This window comes from Dermacentor andersoni, chromosome 6, assembly GCF_023375885.2.
Source record: "Dermacentor andersoni chromosome 6, qqDerAnde1_hic_scaffold, whole genome shotgun sequence".
NCBI lineage: Eukaryota > Metazoa > Arthropoda > Arachnida > Ixodida > Ixodidae > Dermacentor > Dermacentor andersoni.
The window spans coordinates 20,225,186-20,246,152 of record NC_092819.1 but is presented as its reverse complement, the minus strand read 5'-3'; the positions used below and the strand labels follow the sequence as shown (position 1 = coordinate 20,246,152).

Here is a 20,967-nt window from a genome sequence, read left to right as displayed (position 1 = left end):
GGATATTGCCTGTAACAGTTGTAACTCTATGGCATATATGCATTATTAAGAATGACACACTGATATATTTCAATGCCTAATCTTTACTGCTGTTAGGAAACCATCAGCAGAGAAATGAGAACATGGTAGATTCACAGTAAAGTGGCATGACAACTAGTAGGTCATATGTGATAATGATGCGACTGTAATTCATGCCTAGGTAGCCTTAAAAAACAATACAGGAGCCTTCACTTAACAAATTTAGGAATGAATGCCTGAAAAGGATATTTCATCCTTAATGAATTTAATAATCTCGCTATGAAAAAAGCAAACAGTTATGAGCCTACAAGTTTCTTAAGATGTGAGCTATCTTAAGAGTTCAGAAACCCCTTCACAAGCTTCTTTTTTTTTTTTTTAATATCATTACACAGCTAAAGTTTAACCAAAAACACACTGACCTTCAGAGTCACTTGTGTCCGAGAGAGGAGGTTCTCTTGCTATGTACTGGCGGCCAGCAAGCAAGCTGCTCTCGATGATTGGTCGTTTATCATCCACAGCTCTTCGAAAAGCTCGATGATCTTCCTGTTGCTTCATGATGGTGGCTACATCACCACCAATGGCTGGCTGTGCCGATAACTCTGTCTCTTTCTTGATCACCCACTCTGTCAGCTCACGTAGTGATAGCAGCAACTGGTTCCAGTGTTCAGCATTGCTCTCAAGACGGTTTCTGAAGTGTAACATAAACACAAATATCATAAGCATCCATAAGTGTCTATAAGACATCCATAAGTGCACAAGGAAGTTCATTGGGATATAAAATAGTGGCTGTCAAAAAATCCTCTAGATTGCTTGCTTATTTGCATATAGCCACATAACGCATCATCAAAGCGTGTTTAGTCCACTTTACCAAATGAAAAGCACAAAGAGAAAGGCACTTTGATGTACATACAATACCATTAGGTTCTATGAAATAGCTTTGATTAATTTTCTCCACTGTGTGGTCAAGAATAAAGGCAAAGAATTTGGTCACAAGATAACCTATGCATGGCTCATGAAGAATTTCATCTGTATTACTGATGTTCCATTTAAGAGGAAGTATCAGCTAGCAACAACCCACTCAAGGCATTATTTTGTGAAACTCAAGGAAATGCTGATGCCTATTTGATTGAAAAAAAAATGAAAGAAAAAAGCAAGGTTGACTTTACATAGGTGCTTTAATAACAAAAAAGGTGATGAAATCAAATGTAGAGACAACAGCAAACATATGCATGCAAATTCTAGCAGTGAAGTAAATGTGAGCAGGAACCTCCAAGGCATGGCAGAATAACTTACCGCAGTGATACTGTCCTCATCCTCAAATTATTCCATCGACCGTTCATTTCATCAAGTTTTCTGCGAAGGTGGTGACCTTCATCGGGCCTGTTCATAGACTGCAGCACGTGAGAGCTGCGCTCATTGATTGTCAGGTGCAGGTCTCGTTGAGTGTCTATCTCACGCTGCAATTCCTGAACAAGACGAAGAAAAAAAAAACAAGGTAATTGACACATGCATGCAGTCTGACTTATAGGACACACTGTGATAAGTGTTACCCTTCCCCCCCCTCCCCTCACACACACTAGAACGAGCACACGCGACAGCAAAAGAAAAAAATACACTAAGCTTTGTACAACAATGTAGTGAACATCAAAAAGATGTTCTATGTGCATTTTAATAATTGTAACTGACAAAGCTGACACCTTTTTTAAACACATAAACAGCATTTTTCTATCTTTTGCATGCATAAGGATCTCGTATTACTAGTTGTGACTTACGCACAAATATCAATTATACATATCAAAGAGATACATTTAAGGCATTACATAAGGTTACATTACACATGACCAGTCCCTACAGTAAACAAATGACCATTTTGTTTCACGATGAAACAATGTTATTTTAAAGAATTAACGTGCATATCATTGCAACAAAATGTATAAACAAAAAGTTATGTACTGCAGTTTAGCACCAGCATAAAGAGACGAAAAAACAAGACAAAACAACAACACGATTTGCTACAGTGCGCCATAAATGTGTTCCTTTGGCTTCTGCCGAGCGCACAGGCACGTGAAAATATAACGCGATTCCGTAGACGCAATTCCGTAGAGGCGCTTAATGACCAGCTGTCTTTTCCTTTTTGTTCTCGTTCTGAAACTGGCCTGTCCACGTTGCTACGCGCAAGCGTGCACACAACGCACGAAACGTATGCGCGTCTGAAGGCAGCCACATAAAGTGTAATTATTCTGAATATCCCATAACTTTCAATTACGCCGTGTCGGAACAAGGCCGCTACATTTTCACGAACAGCCATAAACTTAAAGAAATAAATGAAAAAAAAAATTGACGGCGATTAGACTCCTGAACATTATGCACCACCGTAGTAATCGCTAGCATAAGAGGAAGCCAACGTTACAGGAACCAGACAAAGGGACCGAGGTCGTGACCATAAAGTACGAAGCAAAGCCGATAAAGCTGCTTTGTTGATGCGCCTTATGTTCCCGTCCTTCATAGATAAAAAAAAAAAAAAGAAAACAGTTCAACACGAAGTAGCAGTGGACTCTGGCGGCCACAAATGCAGCAAGGTGCAAATGCGAGCCGATTTATCGCAACAAATCAACAGCGCTGAAACAGGATACAGGTCAGGTGTCCTGTGTCCTTAGGCTATGTCTAATGTTCACGCTGCTGCTTCGCTAAGATAGGACATACATGCTACGAAAGGCTGTGGCTTCGTGGCGTCCCGTACGGATGACGGGTGAGATGATATTTTCGGGTTCCGCTGCAGTCCTAGAGCTCGCTGTCTATGTCAAGCTGCTGGCAATTTCGATCAGTGTATTTTTTTCATTGAAAACTGGAGAGGCGCATTTTCAGCTGTAGGCAGTAGTCCTATTGCAGGGGACCAAGCGGGCGGAGCGAGAAGGCACAACAGAAAGCAGGCGGCGCACCACGTGACTATGGCGCCAGCAAAGTGCGCCTGCAAGATCCCACTGGCACTTCGAACAGAGTTTGCCTGACTGATACGGACACCCACGACCCCGGAGAAAGCGTATTGAGAAATTTTTCACCACTTGCTGCGACACGGTGAGACGTGGATATGGAACATCACCTCGCCAAGCCAAGTCGACAAAAGTGGCAACTACGAACAAGAGAGTCCAGACGTACAAGGCCGACAAATTTGGGTAAATTGGTACGCGCTGATCATTACGAGAAATGCACGGTTCCACTCCACTTTTGCAAAAAGCCTACGGCCTGTTTGTCCCCACACACACTGTTCAAACGTGTTACAGCAACTTACGATTGCCTACAAAAGGCCCAGGCGATGCTAGCATCTGTTTAGAAAAACGTTTTCTTTCAAAATAACGTCTTTTATTATTTTCGCACACTCAGGTCAATTAATTTTCTTCTCACTCTCATTTTCCATAGAGATCTCGCCAATAAACACATTTACGCAATGCTTTTAGGGGGGAAAAGCCCGGTTAAAGGACAGAGTTCGGTCAAGACCTCACATGTCGAGACGTGACTACAACGTATTCTAGACGTCACAACAACCTAAGCTTATATACATATATATATATAATGCCACTAAACGATGCTTTCTTAATTTGTTAAGCTATCTGCGAGGAAAGCGATTTCCCTCCTGTCAACAACGCTAGTGTTTTGTCTGCCTCTACAATTTCCGGTCATTTGAGAATCGCAAGTTCATGGGCAATAAATTCGGTAAGGGACAAAATAAAACAACTAGGCGGAAACCAACTTATCTGCGCATTCGGTGGAGCAACCGCGGAAAATTCTGAAACACTCTCTCCGGCACAGTGGCGAATAAGCCACTGAAGTGGTTTTCACCATAACCGTTCAATTTCCCGCTGGCCGAAACTATATGAACGCCCAGGCAATATTCAGCGCGATATACGTTTGCAGTTAAGCACTATAAAAAAAGATAAAGAGGAATGGAGGCCTGAGCAAGAAAACGCAGCAACTCTGAATAATAGACGAATGCGTGCGTTTTAGTCGCGAACACGTAGCGAGCGTTTCGCGATGCAACATCGACTTTCCCGTCTCAGGGGCTGGCGTGCAAAACATGCACACAACGGAACGCGCGTGGCACGCGACCAAAACACGTGTGGGCAAGCAACAAAAGAGGCCTTCTTTTAGTTTGTTTCTTTAGAAAATAAATTTCAGACCATATATTCGATTCTCCACGCAAAAGAAAAAGAGGGGAGGAAGCGGGAAAGGGGGCGGAAGCGAAAGAGGTGCAGTGAACTAAACGCGACAATCACCTATATACAACGCGAGTGCTATGGCGGATTTTCATAATACGCGACAAGCGGTGGGCTTGCAAAAGAGGAGGCACGCGAACGAGCAGTCCATGGATGCTACGTGGTTCGATAGAAATGGAAAGCTGAAAGCGATTTAGAGACGCGGGCAACGCTGAAACACAGAGGAGATGTGCTTGCTTCCTTAATAGCGTATACAGCGCCGTGGCTGCTAACGCTTGCTGCAGCCAACAAGGTGCGCAATTCAGTGACCTCTTCGCACTTGCGCGAATAATCCGCGATTGACCGCGGCGTGCCTTAATGGTTTCTTTTACAGTTCGGAAACGTACAGTGGGGGAAGGAGCTAATCGCACTAACAAATTAGCTGAATTAGGGTTGTGATTCCGCCACTTATTTTATTGCGGTTGTGCAAAACATAAGGGAGCGGCTAATTACGCTGGCCGCGCCGTACCAGTTAAGCCGACAGCTCACAAACATCAGCCAGCAATGACGGAGAGGCAATGGAGTAGACAGAGAGGCAGCACAGCGAAATGAAGAGGGGCAATTTACAATAGTCACAGTTTTTTCAAAAGTCGCTGCCACATCGCACAAGCGATTCCTTGAGCTCGAAATCGCGATCGAAAATGCCTAGAGCACACCAAGACTAACGCTTAAACGTTCACGCTAAACACTCGTGATGGTCCTGTGATTTATTATTATTATTATTATTATTATTATTATTATTATTATTATTATTATTTGCTATGCCAGAAGGGCCGCCGCGATAAGTATGGTTCTGTATACCTGAAGGAAACATATTTCAATAAAACGACCCTGATCCTCACACTGTACATTACACAGTAAAATTACTTTACCTGTGGAGTCTACAGGTTCAAGGAGGCCTGCAGACGTTTAAAGAACGTACATTATAATCTGCGTACGCTGAAATATAAGAGAAAATATGCATGCAGCGTCATCGTTTCGTCAGCTCCTGTGCGTCTACTAGACGGCAAGTGCAAGTTGGTTTGGATTAAGCTAAGGCAACCATACAAAAAAAAAAAGCGAGCACAAGAAGAACGACAAGTCGATGCTTGCGTTGTCCTTCTTTTGTACCCGTGTTTTGGAAGACTGCCTTTCCCTATATTATTCGCGGACGTTACGCGCTCCGTGTTGAGCGCTACGCCGGTCTGAAAGACGACGCTCAAGGGCCCGGGTTGAGTGCGTTCCGCGAGCGAGCGAGTGCTCGAGCGTCCATCTACGCGAGCGTGCATACAGCGGCGTCAACGAACCCTCGCGGCTGCCACACTGAGCTGCTGCATAACAGCAACTGCACTCGAGGCGGAGAATCGCTTCGGCGAGACGCAACCGGAGGGGCCATAAGAATAGCGGAGGAAAACGCGATCGCGAAATGCGCACGCCTCGGCAAGACGTGCGTTCCTCGGTAGGCTCCTTTCGCGCCGAAGACGAGATTTTAGAACGTCCCATGCAAGAGAGAGAGAGAGAGAGAATAAAGCCTCCATAGCAAAGAAAGCAAAGCAAAGCAAGACAAAGAAAGAGATGCAATGAATAGCGACGCCCGCTTTTTTCCTGCGTCGAGAAAGAACGGTATTAAATTAAGACGGGAGGAAACGGCCCCACGAAAGAGGCGCACGAAGGCGCCATAAAACGAAACGATGGCGCCGCGTGCCTTCCAGAGTCCACGAGCGAGAAGCGAACGGAGATATGCCCATTGTTGCCCGTAGATATCTCTCGAGTTGAAGCGCGCGGAAAAGGTAGGCACGGGGATACCGCGGAGGACACTTACAAGGCGGCACCGCGTCACACGTGACAAATGATACGCTGCAAATAACACACTGACGTCACGCGCCGCGCTACGGCACGCCCAAGTGTTATTTCCTTCCACTTACTTTCTTACGCCTCATCGCGGCGAGCCCTTCCGCGCGATAAGAGAGCGAGAGAGATAGGCGCGCGAAACTGGTAAAAGGAATTGTCGTTAACGAAGTTCGACGCACAATAAAGGAAATCCCAGAGGAAATGAAAAATACAATCACACACAAAAAAACGACGACGCTCGTTCCCTCTGGTCAGCGCTTCTTGAAGACGCGCATATATTCAAATAAGGAACAAAGAATGTGAAACTAATTAAGTGCACTTATACCGTCTCTATCAAGTCGAAGAATCGAGTAAGAACAAAACTCGATGGCAGTTCCAATGAAAAACAGCGAAAACGCATTCCACGGAAAGGAAGTCATAGACGCAGTGGTTGCAGTAAAAAGAGAACAGACGGGTGTGTAAGATTTCACGAGGGGTTTCGCCAGTATGCAACACACAAGTAGCGATGCGTAAATAATTTATTTAGTACTGCTGTCGGAAGTTCCAAGCATATATGCTATGAAAATAATATATACACGACGACATTAAACATTGCTGTTAACGCTATACTCTACTGCAACAATAAAAAATTAGCAACTACTTGTTATTAGTATGCCGCTACAGTATGCGGCAGAAAAGAAGGTTAAAGGATCACGTTTATGAGAAATGAGGCATCAGCTTATTAGCTCGCAATCTGTGCGGCGTTGGGTTGGTGTGATTCTAAAGGGAATAAGAAAACGGTGACACGTCAACCGAAAGTGCAGCCTTCTAATTGCCGCGTAAATAGACACGGCGTTTCAGTGAGTAGCATTGACCAACATAAAAATTAGGCAAATGCTGAAGCGCAAACGTAGGTAAATAAAAAAATAAACACGCCACCACCATCGTGAGAAAGTCTTCGTTAGTACGAACAAAACCAATACCTTAAATGCAGCTGAGCAGCAACGGCACGCAACTTCACTATTACAGATAAGATCATATTAAATAATATTCTTTAATAATGGCTCGCGCGCCTTTTGTGGATATTGGGTGAGAGAGGCTCAACACAACAACAATGAATAATTATCATTAAAAAAGAGGAGCCCATGCGATTCTGCTCTGTCCACAACGTTCGGTGTCGACAAACTAAACCACACATCATGAAGAAGCGTACCAGACAGACGGACGAGCATACGGGAGAAGGACGCGGAAAGAGAGACGCAGGGCAAGTTGTTAAAGCGAATCACGGACAACAATAAGCGGAACTCCTCCAATGGAAACTGCAGCGGCGAGCAACTCCGGCCGAGAGGAGGAGGAAGAGGTCCGGAGAGATTTCGAGATCAGCGCACGGATAACGGAGAGGGAGCGAGGCGGCTGCAGCCACACGTGCGTACCCTCCTCCCTGCGTGTCCGGCACGAAGCGCGGTTGCTCCTCCGGCGGCAGCTCTAAATTAAATTTCCCTGTCGCGGCCGCAGCGGCGTCGGAAGAGCCCAACGGAGAAGAAGCTCCCCCCAAACCCCTCCCGGGCTGCCTGGGCGCTACACGGCGGGTGCCTCCGCGGACGAGTGTCCTTTCCGCTGCCTCGCGACCCGCTTTCTCCTTCGTCAATCTTTGCTGCCTCGCTCTGCTGCACTCGCCCTGTATTGCCGCTGATTCCAGCTACGCATAAGGAGATGTGCGGTCCCGAGGCGAACGTGTATCTCCGTTCGTCTCTCTCTTTCTGTTCCCTCACTCGACAAGAACAAGAATGAGCATCGGAGAAGACGGCTCGCACAGACCGTTCCTTTCCTCGCTCGCTAATGAAAAGAAGCCACTCTCGCGCCGCCAGCCGCGCCGTTCTCCTTCGAGACGCTTTCTTTCTCGCCGCCTCCTCCTCTCTCGGGGAGCCACTTGTCACAATGGGATTTCGCCGAGAGAGCATGTGTGTGTCTCCCAGAGCCAGCGCAGCCGGCAAGAGCACGCTTCGAAGCGAATCGCTGCTGGCACGCGCCGGTCCGCGACGCTCTCTTCAGGCCTCCGCCCCCTCCTTCCTCGCTTGGTATTCTCGCTCCTTTTCCTCGCCGCCCGATATGAAGAGAATCGCGGCTCTCGGCGACTGCGAACGGCGCTGCCGACGACATGCTCGAAACGATGCGCCGCGCGGAGTCGAGCCGAGCGAAGGCCAGACTCGTCGGGCACGATGTGCGCCGCTTTTCGAGAGAACAGCGCCAGTCGATTTTGCCTTTTCTTCTCTGGTTGACTGACGTCTGGCTTCGTACTCCCAAAGCCGTTCGAGCGCAGGAGCAGTCCGTGCTGACCGTGACGGCGAACGCATTATGAAAAATAGTCCTCACGAACGAAAAGCGTTTTATTGAACCCAGCCCATGGCTGCAAAGGATTTAGGTCAAGCATACTGCAGTACAATTCCGATGCACAAGAGCGCAAGCGCACCATCTACAGCGAACCACTTCAGTAATTTGGCGCGTGTACGCTCGACACGGGCTCAGTACAGACCAACCTAAAGAACTGGACAGTAGGTGGCCATCACGCTCACTGCTCCTTCCGTGCGGCTGCTCCATGGATGTGCAAAGTATGCGAAATCTGTTGCTGAGGAGTGTCGATGTAACTGTGTGAGAGGCACGCCGTTTAATTGCTTCTTACGTCATGGACAGTTTTAAAACTTCCCACGATGGCCTATCGTATACCTTTGCCCCTCCCCGGTACAGGGTAGCCAACCGGAGATAACCTCTGGTTAACTTGCGTGTCGTTCCTTTGCCTTTCCTTTCCTCTCTCTACGCTCCACACTGCGGTCCCAATATTATTTTTCCTACTAGAGAATTTTTCCAAGATGTCTAGCATTCGGAGCACCAGCACGGCTTATCATCGCGGGCTGTTAAGCGTGCGTTTTCGTGTCGGTGGGGGCGCCTGTGTGCCCGCGGAACCTTCCTCGTGCGGCGAGCTGAACCCCAAGTCACCAAAGTGAGGCTCATCCTCCTGCCGGTTGCCCTCAACCACAGAGTCTCAGACAAACAGAGGAAGCTCTGGCGCTAGTGGCTACGGGAGCTTTATTACGGCAATGCAGCCAGCGTGCGAACGTGGTTTGGTATGGTGCCTATGGGTATGGCTCAACCCGCTACGGGGGATGGGCCTGTAATCGGGCGCAAGTGGGTGTGACGGGCAGTACATGAATTTGCCTAGACTTCGTCCTTCTCGCTTCAGCCTGTTCTGTGACTTCCCAAATCGATCATATTAAACAAAATGTTTTGCTATAAATGCAACAATTCGTAATGGTAATGCATTTGCGCAAAAACGTATTGACTGCGTGCGTTTAGAAAAATATAGTTTCATGGAAAGTGGGGAAAGGTAAAACGTAATAAGTAGGGTCGCAAGAACATCTGAAGCCACAAGCGCTAAAGTTACACAGTCTATATACTAACCGACATTTACATGGCTAGTTGAACAATCGCAGCGTCAAGATTCTCTTTATATATATATATATATATACCCGGTTTCACACCCGGTTTCAGCTACCTCGCCAAAAACAGCACGCTCACTGCCTGCCGTTTCGCCGGTTGGCGGAGCTGGCTTCCTGTAGTTTTTCACAGTCTCGCCACACGCCCGCCGCGCTCGGTATCGACCGACGAAGGCCTTCCTTTAACATGCCACTTAGGCGTGTCAGGCTCCCAGCTTCTGCCTCCCTACGTCTACTCGCTTTCCTTTCTCTCTCTCTCCCGCTTAAATACCAAAATGATCCGTTTTACCATAGTTTTACCGTGGACGGAGGCTTGCTCAGCCAAAACAGACGCGGGGACAAAAAATGCGTGCATGGCGACGCCACCTTGTAGTTCCCGAGCTTACTGCTCATGACGTCACGGATGGGAAACCATTGTACACTGCATTCTAAAAAGAAAAAAAGAGAACTGAGAACATTTTCGGCACTAAATCGACCCGAGTAGGCAAACGTGCTTTAATATCTGTGACGTCGCACCCTCATTCGCTAAGAAAACACAGCGAATGGACTCTTGAAACAATGCCTTGTCCATATAAACCGCTTTAGCGTTCCTGCTCAGTGTCTTTATTAAGTATCCCAAAATATGTGCAACATCGTGACTACTACAAAGGAGAAACAAAAGGCAGGGACGTCAACGGGAAGGGAGTATCGTCTGCCGCTCGCCTCAGGGGGAAAATAAGTATAAAGAGAAAGAAAACAGAAGAGTGGTCACAGAAATTTCACGAGAAGAGAAGAGGCATCGCCACGTTGGAATGTCGGTACAGGTGTTATGTGCTGATGTGCCGCCAGCGCGCCGAGGTTGGGGCAAGCGTGCCAACAGAACTTACATGCTTCAAATTGATGCACACACTTTTGTGTACAGCACTCTAGCGCTTCTCAGCAGAGCAATGAAATGGCAGTACCGCAGCGGCAGCGAGGTTTAAGGTAATTAACTGGCTAAATACTCGGTGCCTCTTGTGTCCTTTAGATATATTTTTCCTAAAATAACAGCGTTATACGGTCTGTGGTGTGAAAATATGCAAGAACAAGTTTCGCACTGCACGAGTACGTTTGTGCTAGCATCACTGCAGGGAACAATACAAACAAAGAAACGAAAAAACAAAAATCGTGCTAAAGTTTTCAACACGTCGGCGCCCGCGGACAGGAAGAAAAATGTTTGACAGTTACCGTTAGGTAGTCTCCGAGTGCACAAAACTGTTGACATACGTCAGAACAGTTTAAGGTAGGCCAAACAGCTAACAATGGCCGGCCACGAAAACTCGTTTCCCGATTATCACGTGACATAGCAGCCTCGCCTATCGCACTAAGTGCCCGTTCTAGTGATCGGACATTGTACGCGCATCGCCCAATCACTAGCCGTTGCTACGCGACATCGGTTTTGCGAGCTCAGCCTATCATTTGCGGAACACAGCGCCACGTTTGGCTTAAATGCATGTTCTAGTATGGAAAGAAGACTGAAGTATTCATTTTTGTGGAGAATTACAGACGTGCATGCCGGCAACGTTACTTTCACGCAGAGAAAAGTTTGAGTTCGAGTTACTGAATGTCCACCCGCCTTTGAAATCAGCCGACTGCACTCCATTTAAAAATATCTGGTCGCCTATATTTCACACGCCTCTTCTCGGTTTGACTATGAAACTCGTAAATATAAAGGTCGCGGCCGTTCGAAGCTTGACAATTAATTACCTTTTAAAAAGCTAAAAAAAAGAAGAAGAAAGAAGGGAAAGCTCGAAGAAAAGCGACGGCGCCTGCCAATATTCCAAAACGGGTGGGCCCCCGTCGACTCTCTTCCATTCTGCCAACTTCAATAATCGCGAAAGCGCATTTTCGGAGGACACAAGCGGAAAGAAATTCGGCCGAACCAGTGCAATTCGCGCAGAAGTTCTGTATGGCGTAATTCAATCCCAATGCCGCGTACCGCCCGGAAAAGCCAGCCTTCGCCCGCTCTCCTTTGGAGCCATCGTCGATGGCCGCCCGCTTTCCGACGAGAACTCCTCGCGTGAAAGCACTCGGCCCGCTTGCCCGCACGAGAGCCGCGCGATGCGCGTGTATACATACGTGCGTGCGTGGGCTCGACCGGGAAAGCGGCGAACGGGAGTTGTAACTGGATTAATAACGGTTGCGACTCAGTTGCGCCGCTCTGTGTGGATCGCCTCGCGCCGTGCTCTTTGATGCATTGCGATGCGCCAAGTGTGGCACCGCGCGAACGCAAAACCTCCCGTCCAGTTCAAATGATCGTCCAAAGCTCAACACGCCTGACTTCCTCACCGAGGACAGAATGAAGAGAAGACAAGCGAGACCACTCGCAGCGAATCGCCATCGTTCTTTTGACGCCTGGAGAACTAGATACACTCCGAGGGTATTGTACACTACTGCGACAGGAACCGACGGAAAGGCTCACATTCTTACATTCTTGTGCGGTAGCTTCTGAGTCGAAGTCAGTCATCAGCTTCCCAGATGTCCCAAGTTATTTTCGTTCGTCCGGCCAGCCTGAATGTTACACCGACCGAGGTAAGTGTTGCATGTAATCCTCCGATTTGCAGGCGTCGGAGATGTGAAAACATGCACCTCTGCTAAGGGTCATCCTGTTGGGAGTGAACAGCAGAATTTCATACAAGTAAACCAGTGGGCCCGTAACTAATGTTTACCATGCCAGCCGCTTCCTCTTCGTTTTATTCCCAAATTCGAATGTCAGCTATCTATGTTTGTTCTATAATCTGTGCTGCCCTTCTATTCTTAACATTACTTCAATACTTCCATACTCCATCTTTACTTGCGCTGCCCTTTGTTTCTATTTCTTCAAGTTTCTTTTATTGCCATAGCAGTTATATGGACACTCCAGGCGCATTTCTGCCGTCGGCGTCGTCGTGAGGTTCCGCATAAAGTCCAAGGGCGCGATAAAATCTTCGCCGCGCGCCGTATGACGTATGTGCGAGTGAAAGTGTGCGAGGGTTAGCCGGCGATCGTGGCTCAATCTCGCGCACGCAACGGACGAAAGCGGGCTTCTAGTTTTGATATCCCCGTTGCCGCTTTGGTGTCCTGGAGGCGCCGCCAATAATGCGAAATAATGACACGTTGTTTTCATTAGTAAAAACATGATCGATTAAATATGATTGCGTCGAGCCGCCAACATGCGATGCTAAGTTCAGCACAACCGCGCCCCGCGACTTCTGCCGGCACGCCTAGGGACAAGCGCCTACACCGCGCGCCAAGAAACTCCTCCGTAGTACCTAGGTAGAGTCGTCTTCAAGGAGAAAAACTCCCCACATTTCCTCTCTCGCACCCGCCCTCACTCGCGCATGCGCGCAAACGTCCGTCTCTCCGCAAGTTCCACGCCCCGCTGTACCTACGAGCAGTTGCAAATACGCTGCCCGGTCAGGCCGTTATATATTGAAAGCCATCTACGACGGGTACAGAGAGACTTAGTTCGCGTTGATGCGAGCTGTTGCATAAATGTTGGCTCACTCGCTGCTGCTGCTGCAGCGTTTCCTCACTGCAGCGTATTGACAGCGAATTTCCGTGGTCATCAGATTTGTTCATGTTTGCCTGTGCGCGTGTGACACTGCATGCTTGCTAATTTAGTTAGTATGCCTATGTTTACAAATTTATACGGCAGATAGAGCTACTATCCTAACTTTGTGTAGCTAGCTGTCCACTAATTTGCTATCGCAATCGATGTTTCGCCTTTCGGGCGAAACTGCGAGTTTTTTTTGTGATCCTTCAGATTACAGCCCCATATATTAGTACTGACAGAAAACAATGATCGTACACGTTCTATTGAAAGATGTTTGTAAGCTACCCTTCATGAAACAGGAAGTTTGTCATATCCGCTCCAACCAATTTAGTAGGGAAGGTAAATGGGGTCTAATTGGAGCGGTTAGAAGCAGTTTACCTCCGACTATACCATTACACTTGTATGCAATAATAATAATAATAATAATAATAATAATAATAATAATAATAATAATAATAATAATAATAATAATAATAATTTTGCTTTAAATAAATACACAAGAAATGGTAACAAAAAAGAATGTCATTGGTCTGGATAGTTCCTCCTCACGATCTGGGTCCACATACGACTACTAGGCCTAGATGGACTCATACTCTAGCCCAGCTTGAAGGGACAATCAACAACGAGCTCTTGACTCCTCGCGCTAACTTTTTCCGTTTGATTATGCCTCAACATTCCTAAATGATTTTTAGAAGGGCAGTTTTCCTAACGCTGTACGGTTCTCGTGAGGCAGAGCGCAGACAAGGGCCTGCTGCACTAAACAACCGCGTGAGCAAGAGCGAAGCAGCGCAGCACCAAGACGTATGGCCCCGAGCTATTGGTCTCACCCGAGCCATACTGCGCCTCGCTTACTTCCCTTGCGCTAGGATGTCAACTCGGCGCTGCGCTCGAAGGAGAAAACGCGGAATCCCTACCCTCCTCCTCTCCCAGAGACGCAGGAGGCGCCATCTACACGAAAGCAGAGTCTGCAGTTAATACGGGGCCCACTCTCTTGGAGAAAGCAGCTGCCGCCGCGCGCCGTCAACCGCAACGATCAATATAAATTAGCCCGCGCCCTTGGAGCAACACAGCTTGCACGCCATACGCCATTTCGGGAGAAGCTGGATAGCACGGGAAGAATGGACCGGGCGTCGGTGATCCAGCGAGTATAAGAAGGGGCAATGGGGATACGCTAAGCGCTGTCGCAGCCGCTTCGCAGCATCTCTCCATCCTCGTCCTTTTCTCGAACCTAGACTTTGACGGATGGGCATCGACTTTTCGTTATTCGTGCAACGCAAACTTTAGCCTACAAATTCAGTCAAAGTCATCCACCTGTTCAGCCCCGGGAGAACAATACAATTTATTCATTTATTTATTGATACTGCGATCTCGAAGAGAGATCATAGCAAGTGCGATAAATAAAAAAAAATTGGTTACATAAAAAAGCACATGCATGCGGCAATAAAAACAGTATATGATAGTGAATGAATATAAAAATTTGTTAAATGTCAAAAGCAGAAAATTGATGAATAACACGAATGATTTAGAAGGAAAACACTAAACCCTAAACAAAACCGAAAAGGTTGTGCTACAATGATTGTAGCAAAGAATGGGTGAAAGTTGTGTTCGACAGCGCTTCCAGAGCATCACCCACCATCTCACGAAGGAACGGCGCAGACTGGGCCAGCACTGACAGGGTCAGCATTGACAAAAGAAGTTCTTACAGAGGAACTGCTTGTATAAAAGCGGATGACAGCCAATCGTGATTAGCCAAGGCGGCCGGCTAATAGCAAGCAGCCCTTACGAACGAAAAGACTTCAGAATATGGGCCCAGAAGAGCGTCTACCTTTCTCCACCTATACAGCGGAGAAAGGGGAGCACAAACGCGAGAGGAGGGTACAGAGTCTGAAACCAGAGTTCGTATTCGCAATACATTTCTTTTTTTCGCGAGAGCCGTTTCCTCAGCTGGCTCTTGAGCGCTAGCAAATAACGATAGCAATCGCAACGATAACGAGAAAATCCCTGCGGCAAAGGCCAACCTAGACAACCAATCCAAAAAAAGAAAAAGAAAAGGGGAAGATTTGAGCAACACACATTCGCGCGGACAAGGAATCAGATGGCATCAGACAATAGCAATAAGAGAGGAACACGGCGTCGTCCGCGGAGACGCTGTCGACAGAATGACATACTTGTCTCCATTTCGCTTCTCCGTCATAACTAATAATTGATCGCGCCTTCCACGGTGCTTGAGCGCTGGAGATAGAGAAAAGATATATATATATATATATATATATATATATATATATATATATATATATATATATATAGAGAGAGAGAGAGAGAGAGAGAGAGAGAGAGAGATGCAAACGGCGCTTCAGTGGAAATGACTTGCATAAGACCAAAAAGGAGGCTTTAAGTACTTACCGCCGCCTCCCAAAACTATGGATACAGGCCTTAGAAACGATTTCAGTACACAAGCGCTGAAAACCGATGCTTTATAGGTAAGTGCGCGAAACGAAGAGACAACGTGCGTCCAGTTATCTCGATGACAAGTGTCTTTATCCCGCTACTGCTGGCGCCTTCTCGGCACGCCGGCTTCCCTTTCTATAGCGCCACGGCTGAATGGCGGCACATTCCGCGTTTACCACAACTCATAAACATGGCAAAGAAAGCCTTTGTCAACAGCCCGTTCTCTGACTACGAGAAAGATGAAGTGCACGCAGTTGAGTACACGGGTAATATATGTGCTCAGCTATATTGATCCGAGACTGTGACTGCAGTCGTGGGTAGACAGGATGGGGCCGCGAAATTAGTCGCTATAGCGTCAGTCACGTGGCGACAATAGCCAGCCCGTGTCAGCGGGACACACCCGTACCGCACCATTTTTCATGCCGAAGAAAAAGAAATAGGGAGGCGGGAGCACCGCGGCGTCAACCGACCGCGATGTGACGCGGAACGCGCATCCATCTCGATTATAGGCGTCAATTTTCGTCGGGCAAGGGTCGCGACAGCACTTGTCCACGGCGTCGTCCCTTTGGCGCGAGCGATTATGCCACTGCAAAGGTTCTCGGTACTAGAACGTTCAGTAAACAATTATTCTAAAATACTACTACAACTACTTTAATAGATAAACCCCATACCCCCTGTAACCATAATCCTACATATCCGAAAGGTCGTGCTTCAACTCGATGCGGGGCTCACAACGCTGTACCATAGAATCGTTCTCAATTATGGGACTAGACTCTTGACTAAAACTCGAACCTCTGCGTGTGATGTGGTGTGCCTTCTTTTTCCTTTTCTGTTTCCCCCTCCCTTTTCATTTCTCTCTTCTTATCGTATACCGCCAGACCAAGACGAAAGGATACAGAGCAAATACTACAAGCTTAAAGAGGAAAAGAACCGCGACTTCAGACGGGACGTGACGAAGGAGTGGACAGGACGAGCGGTGTTCGTCACGTCCCGTCTGAAGACGCGGTTCTTTTCCTCTTTAAAACATGCCGGACCGACTGGCCCAAAGTTACGCCCTCTAGAACCAAATACTACAACATTCTAGAACATTATAAGAAGAACATGCGGGAATACCCGCCACCACACTGCAAGCGTGACAGAGATGAAGCCGTCCTACTGTGCCGACTTCAGGTGGGCAATTATCTCTGCTATATATGTATACACGCGATGTACCCCTCGACATACACAAGAGGCTGCCGATTTCGCAATATACACCAAGTACCCTTTACCACATGGTTTGGGAATGCAAAAAGAACCCATGGACAACGCCCATCCAAGCACCTCTCGATGGGGTTCGATTGTTGTGTTCACATAGGAGGTTGTGGCCAAGTACTGCACCAGGGGGGCCAATCCTGCTCTGGTGAGGGAGTGCGTTACCGCTTCTGGTCACCGGGATCAGGCCACACTCCAGGCCTGTTTATGCAATTTTATCAACACGCGGCACCGGGATTCGAACCACGGACCTCTTGCACGCGAGGCGGGTGTTCTACCTCTACGACACCGCTGCACCTCCGGAGCGATCCGGACGACGAACTGCGGTCTGCGCACATGGTGCTGAACCCTGCAGGTCATTAGGCGAATGCCAAGGGCGGCGCGGTGGATCTTCGCAACCGCACGCCATGGAAGCGAGCCTTGCACATGGCGTTCACTATATACAGTGTACAGTTCAATACAGATTAAGTTCAGCACATAGGGGATCATGGTAAAAACGGAGCGTGAGGATAAATCACGTTTGCTCGTTTGCGTTTAAATTCCGCGCACATGTAGCGGGCTTACAGCTGGGTGCCCGGGCTGTGTCCTGACTGAGCTACCGACCGCCGCCAATATCTTTTGGCAGTGCTAGCGCCACGCTCAACACGGGAACGGCCACCTGAGGGCGGTGTGGGTACCCTGCTACGAGGCACGGAGGCGGGCGACCGGATAGGCGGACTCCGACAGGGACTTTCTGTACTCGCTCTAAATTGCCGTTCGCCAAAGACGCGAAGCTTCTAGGACGGCTCTGTATAACTCCTGCCCCCACTTTTTCTACCCAGGCCTTCGAACATTTCTTCATTAAGAAAGATACTTATCATCAACGCCATTTTATTTAAGCAGAATGCTTAGGTGGAGTACATATGTCTCTTTCGACTAGCATAAATTAGAAGTGTTGTAGATGCAGAAGTGACAAGAATTAGCAATGTTGGTCGAAAAATGTGTTTTCTCAGCAATAAAGCTGTCCTGCGGTTCCGCATGCAACGTTGTTACCATTCACTCCCATATGCACCAACCATGCGGGTCAGCTGTCTTTTGCAAGCTGAATTTTTTAACGCTGTTCGATTCTCCCAAATAAGTGCGCCATCGACGGCGAATACCTAACAAAGGAAAGACAGAGAACGTTCGCAAACTGATCCCATTCCAATTTATCATTGAACAACTTCACGTAGGGCACCTCCCCCTCACGCAAGCACAGGAGCGACTGCAGCAATAGAACGAAGCAAGAACCTCTCTATCTTCGAAAGTTCAAAGAGATGCGAACAGTCACCTCTCACTCCGCTGTGAGCGTGGAAGCCTCGGTCGAAAGTCGTACCTCGTCACCGCGTCATGTCCCCAAACCAGAGCAAACTGAAAACCTGCAGAGAAAGCAAAATGGCGCACGCAAAGAAGCGGGCCAGAATTCTGCCTACACGGGTTCGCGCTTGGACGCACAGGCGCTTCAAGATGGGGGAGGCGGGAACGGCGCGCCGCAGCGGCGGACCGATACAGGCCGGGGAGGCCCGGCTGTGTCAACGAGGAAGGTCGACCCCCCTCCCCGACATTCATACACACACGCACAGACATACACTCACTCCTGGTATAGGCACGCAAGCGCTCCTCTTTCCGCAGCGAAGAGCCGTGGTGCATTCGTCGGCCGCGCTCTTTTTCTAGCCGAGTATGCGAGTTCTGCTGCGCGCCCGAGTTTGCACAGCCCGGAAAACGCTCCCGCCATACTCGTCGCGAAAGGCAAAAAGAACGCAAGCAGGGAACGCGGGTGCTGCATGCGAGAATGTGGCGAAAAAAAAAAAAAAAAAGAAACAAAACAAAACACACCCACGCACAGAAAGAGAAATTGACGCAGTGCGAGGTAAACAAGTAAACTGCAAGGACGGAGCGGATGACACAGAGTTTCCACAAACAACGCAGAAATGCGCGAAGCCTGTGTCAGCACTCGTCGGAAGCCATACACGTGGGGCCAAGTTTGCATTCTTATATCGTATACTGTTGCATATCGCCGCTTTTGTGTGTTACCACTGCGTCTGCGGCAGTCGCTATGAGTCCCTACAGTTGGTCGTGAGGCCTGTGTCTCGAGCTACACGTCACCGGTGTGTAAAGACTGCAAGACCATGGACATCATGAAATAACGCGATTCCTCGTGAACCGCCGCGTTTGACCTATTCGCACAAACATAAGTCCCGAATACGCACTACGCAGGGACCATCTACTGAATACTATCAATAATAATAATAATAATAATAATAATAATAATAATAATAATAATAATAATAATAATAATAATAATAATAATAATAATACGGAGGATATGTGTGGCGCCACTCATTTACCACCTGTTAGAAGCTTGTAAAAATAAGTCATGCTATTCAATTGCATTTCAGCAGAAAGTCCACAGAAAAGGAAGAGGCTCGCTTGTCAACGTTCCTCAGAGTTTGTTTCACGGTGGCAAAGTCACGTGCTCTGCACTCCACACTTCGTGCGCTTAGCCTGTGCATATTGAAGGCACACCCTTCGGCAATACGCGCTCAACAATTAACCGGCGCCCATTCTTAACACTCCGTGGCTGCAGCAGCTAGGCTGCTGTCGCACTATATAGAGAGGAGCCATGCAACGGTGCCAGCGAAGTCGAAAAGACTTATAAAATAAGGCCAAGCGCAGGCTTCCCTTCTCTCACTCGTAAGCATACGGATGCAGTCCCATCGTATATAGAGCTGTGCAGTATTGTAACGGTTAGAGCTGCCGTCAGCTAAACCAAGACCCAGCGATCACAGTCACAATGCTTTTAGTTCGTAAATGTACTTGACCAGTGGTCTTGGAGCATTCTGCCGCCGACTATAAACGACCGGCCGGGACCAGCCTCTCACAGACAATGTGATTCCGGGCTGACATCTTAAAAAGCTGTTCCGTACGCAAACGTAGTTCGAGAGAATGGGAGTTGGCTAGCAATGGCATCTAACGAGAGGATACACCGAGGCATACCTTGCACAACGAAGAACCGCATACGTTTTAAGAAAGAAAATTTCCGCGCCAGAAGTTGAATTAACAACGTTCTCGATTGGTACTACCGAGTAGCACGATACCGCGGCTATATATGCCCAGCACGTGAGCACTGGCGGCCAATTAAAGACCGTTCTGACGCGCCAACTGGTTTCTTGAATTCGGCCCTCACTGGTCGACGTAAGTCAGGAGGCGCCCGCATCAATGCACCGTTTTTAGTGCACCAGTGGAGAAGGGCTCCGCGATACGGGCGGCCAGCAGCCCGACGTCACTCAGCCGGGGACGATGGAGAGCGCTGCCCGCGCGATTTGAGCCGGGTCAAGCGACCCACCACGGGCGGCCACTGGGCGCACCTCGCCAACCGGCCGAGCGCGCCCCACTCTGCTGGTGCGCGGAGGCTGCAGCTCGAAGCGGAATGACTGAGGAGAGAGGCAGCGATGGCGCGCAAACATCGCGAGTCGCGCCAGGCTTTTAAAGCTCTCCCGGAGGGAGGGAGGTCAACGGCTTTCACGACGGCGGAGAGGTGTACCGCGTCGCGAAGCACCCGTCGCGGTCCGTATCCCTGCCCGCGTTTTTTGCTTCAGACCTTTTTTCTCGGCCACGCATCACAGCCGCCACGCATTCCCCGCTATACGTAGCGCGGTCGTGCAGCGGCTCGATGATGGCGCAAGGGGCCCCGCGTCAGACAAAAGCCGCCCTCGAAAAGGGGTGCCCCCGCAGACAGCTGCAGCCCCCCTCAGTGGCCGGCGCGGTCCGTACACGCGGAATGGACGACCGGCCGCGTTGGAGGCTCCAATTTGGTGCCCTCTCTGGTGGCTGCAGGGCCAATTAAGCGAGTGCTCGCAAACGTAACGGCTTAATCTCGTATAGGCGAGCGCCCGCTGCCGGGCTGCAGCAACTACAACAGTGGACGAGCGCACGCAATTCGGGACAACCGGCCGAGTGTCTTCGCCGGCACCGAAAATAGGACTGCAGGCCCCTTGTCGCATCCATTTCCAGCCTTCGCTGCGACAGCGATTAATGCCTATAATCGACAACACTGAAATTTCGTTACAGATGTCCCCGAATAAAACACGCGAACACGTAAATCAATAAAAAGGTTGAAACCCATTTA

General features: G+C 48.5%; 1 protein-coding gene across 10 annotated transcripts in view; it reads right to left on the bottom strand.

Moving 5' to 3' along the window:
• Dys (Dystrophin) overlaps nucleotides 1-20,967 on the bottom strand; it is a 494,001-nt gene that overhangs the window by 27,921 nt on the left and 445,113 nt on the right. For all 10 annotated transcript variants that reach the window (XM_050170004.3, XM_055065913.1, XM_055065915.2 and 7 more), the window contains 2 exons: nucleotides 1,312-1,484; nucleotides 438-706 (listed from right to left, as the gene is read on the bottom strand). In XM_050170004.3, coding sequence (XP_050025961.1) covers nucleotides 438-706; nucleotides 1,312-1,484 — 442 coding nt within the window. The remainder of the gene's footprint in view (nucleotides 1-437; nucleotides 707-1,311; nucleotides 1,485-20,967) is intronic.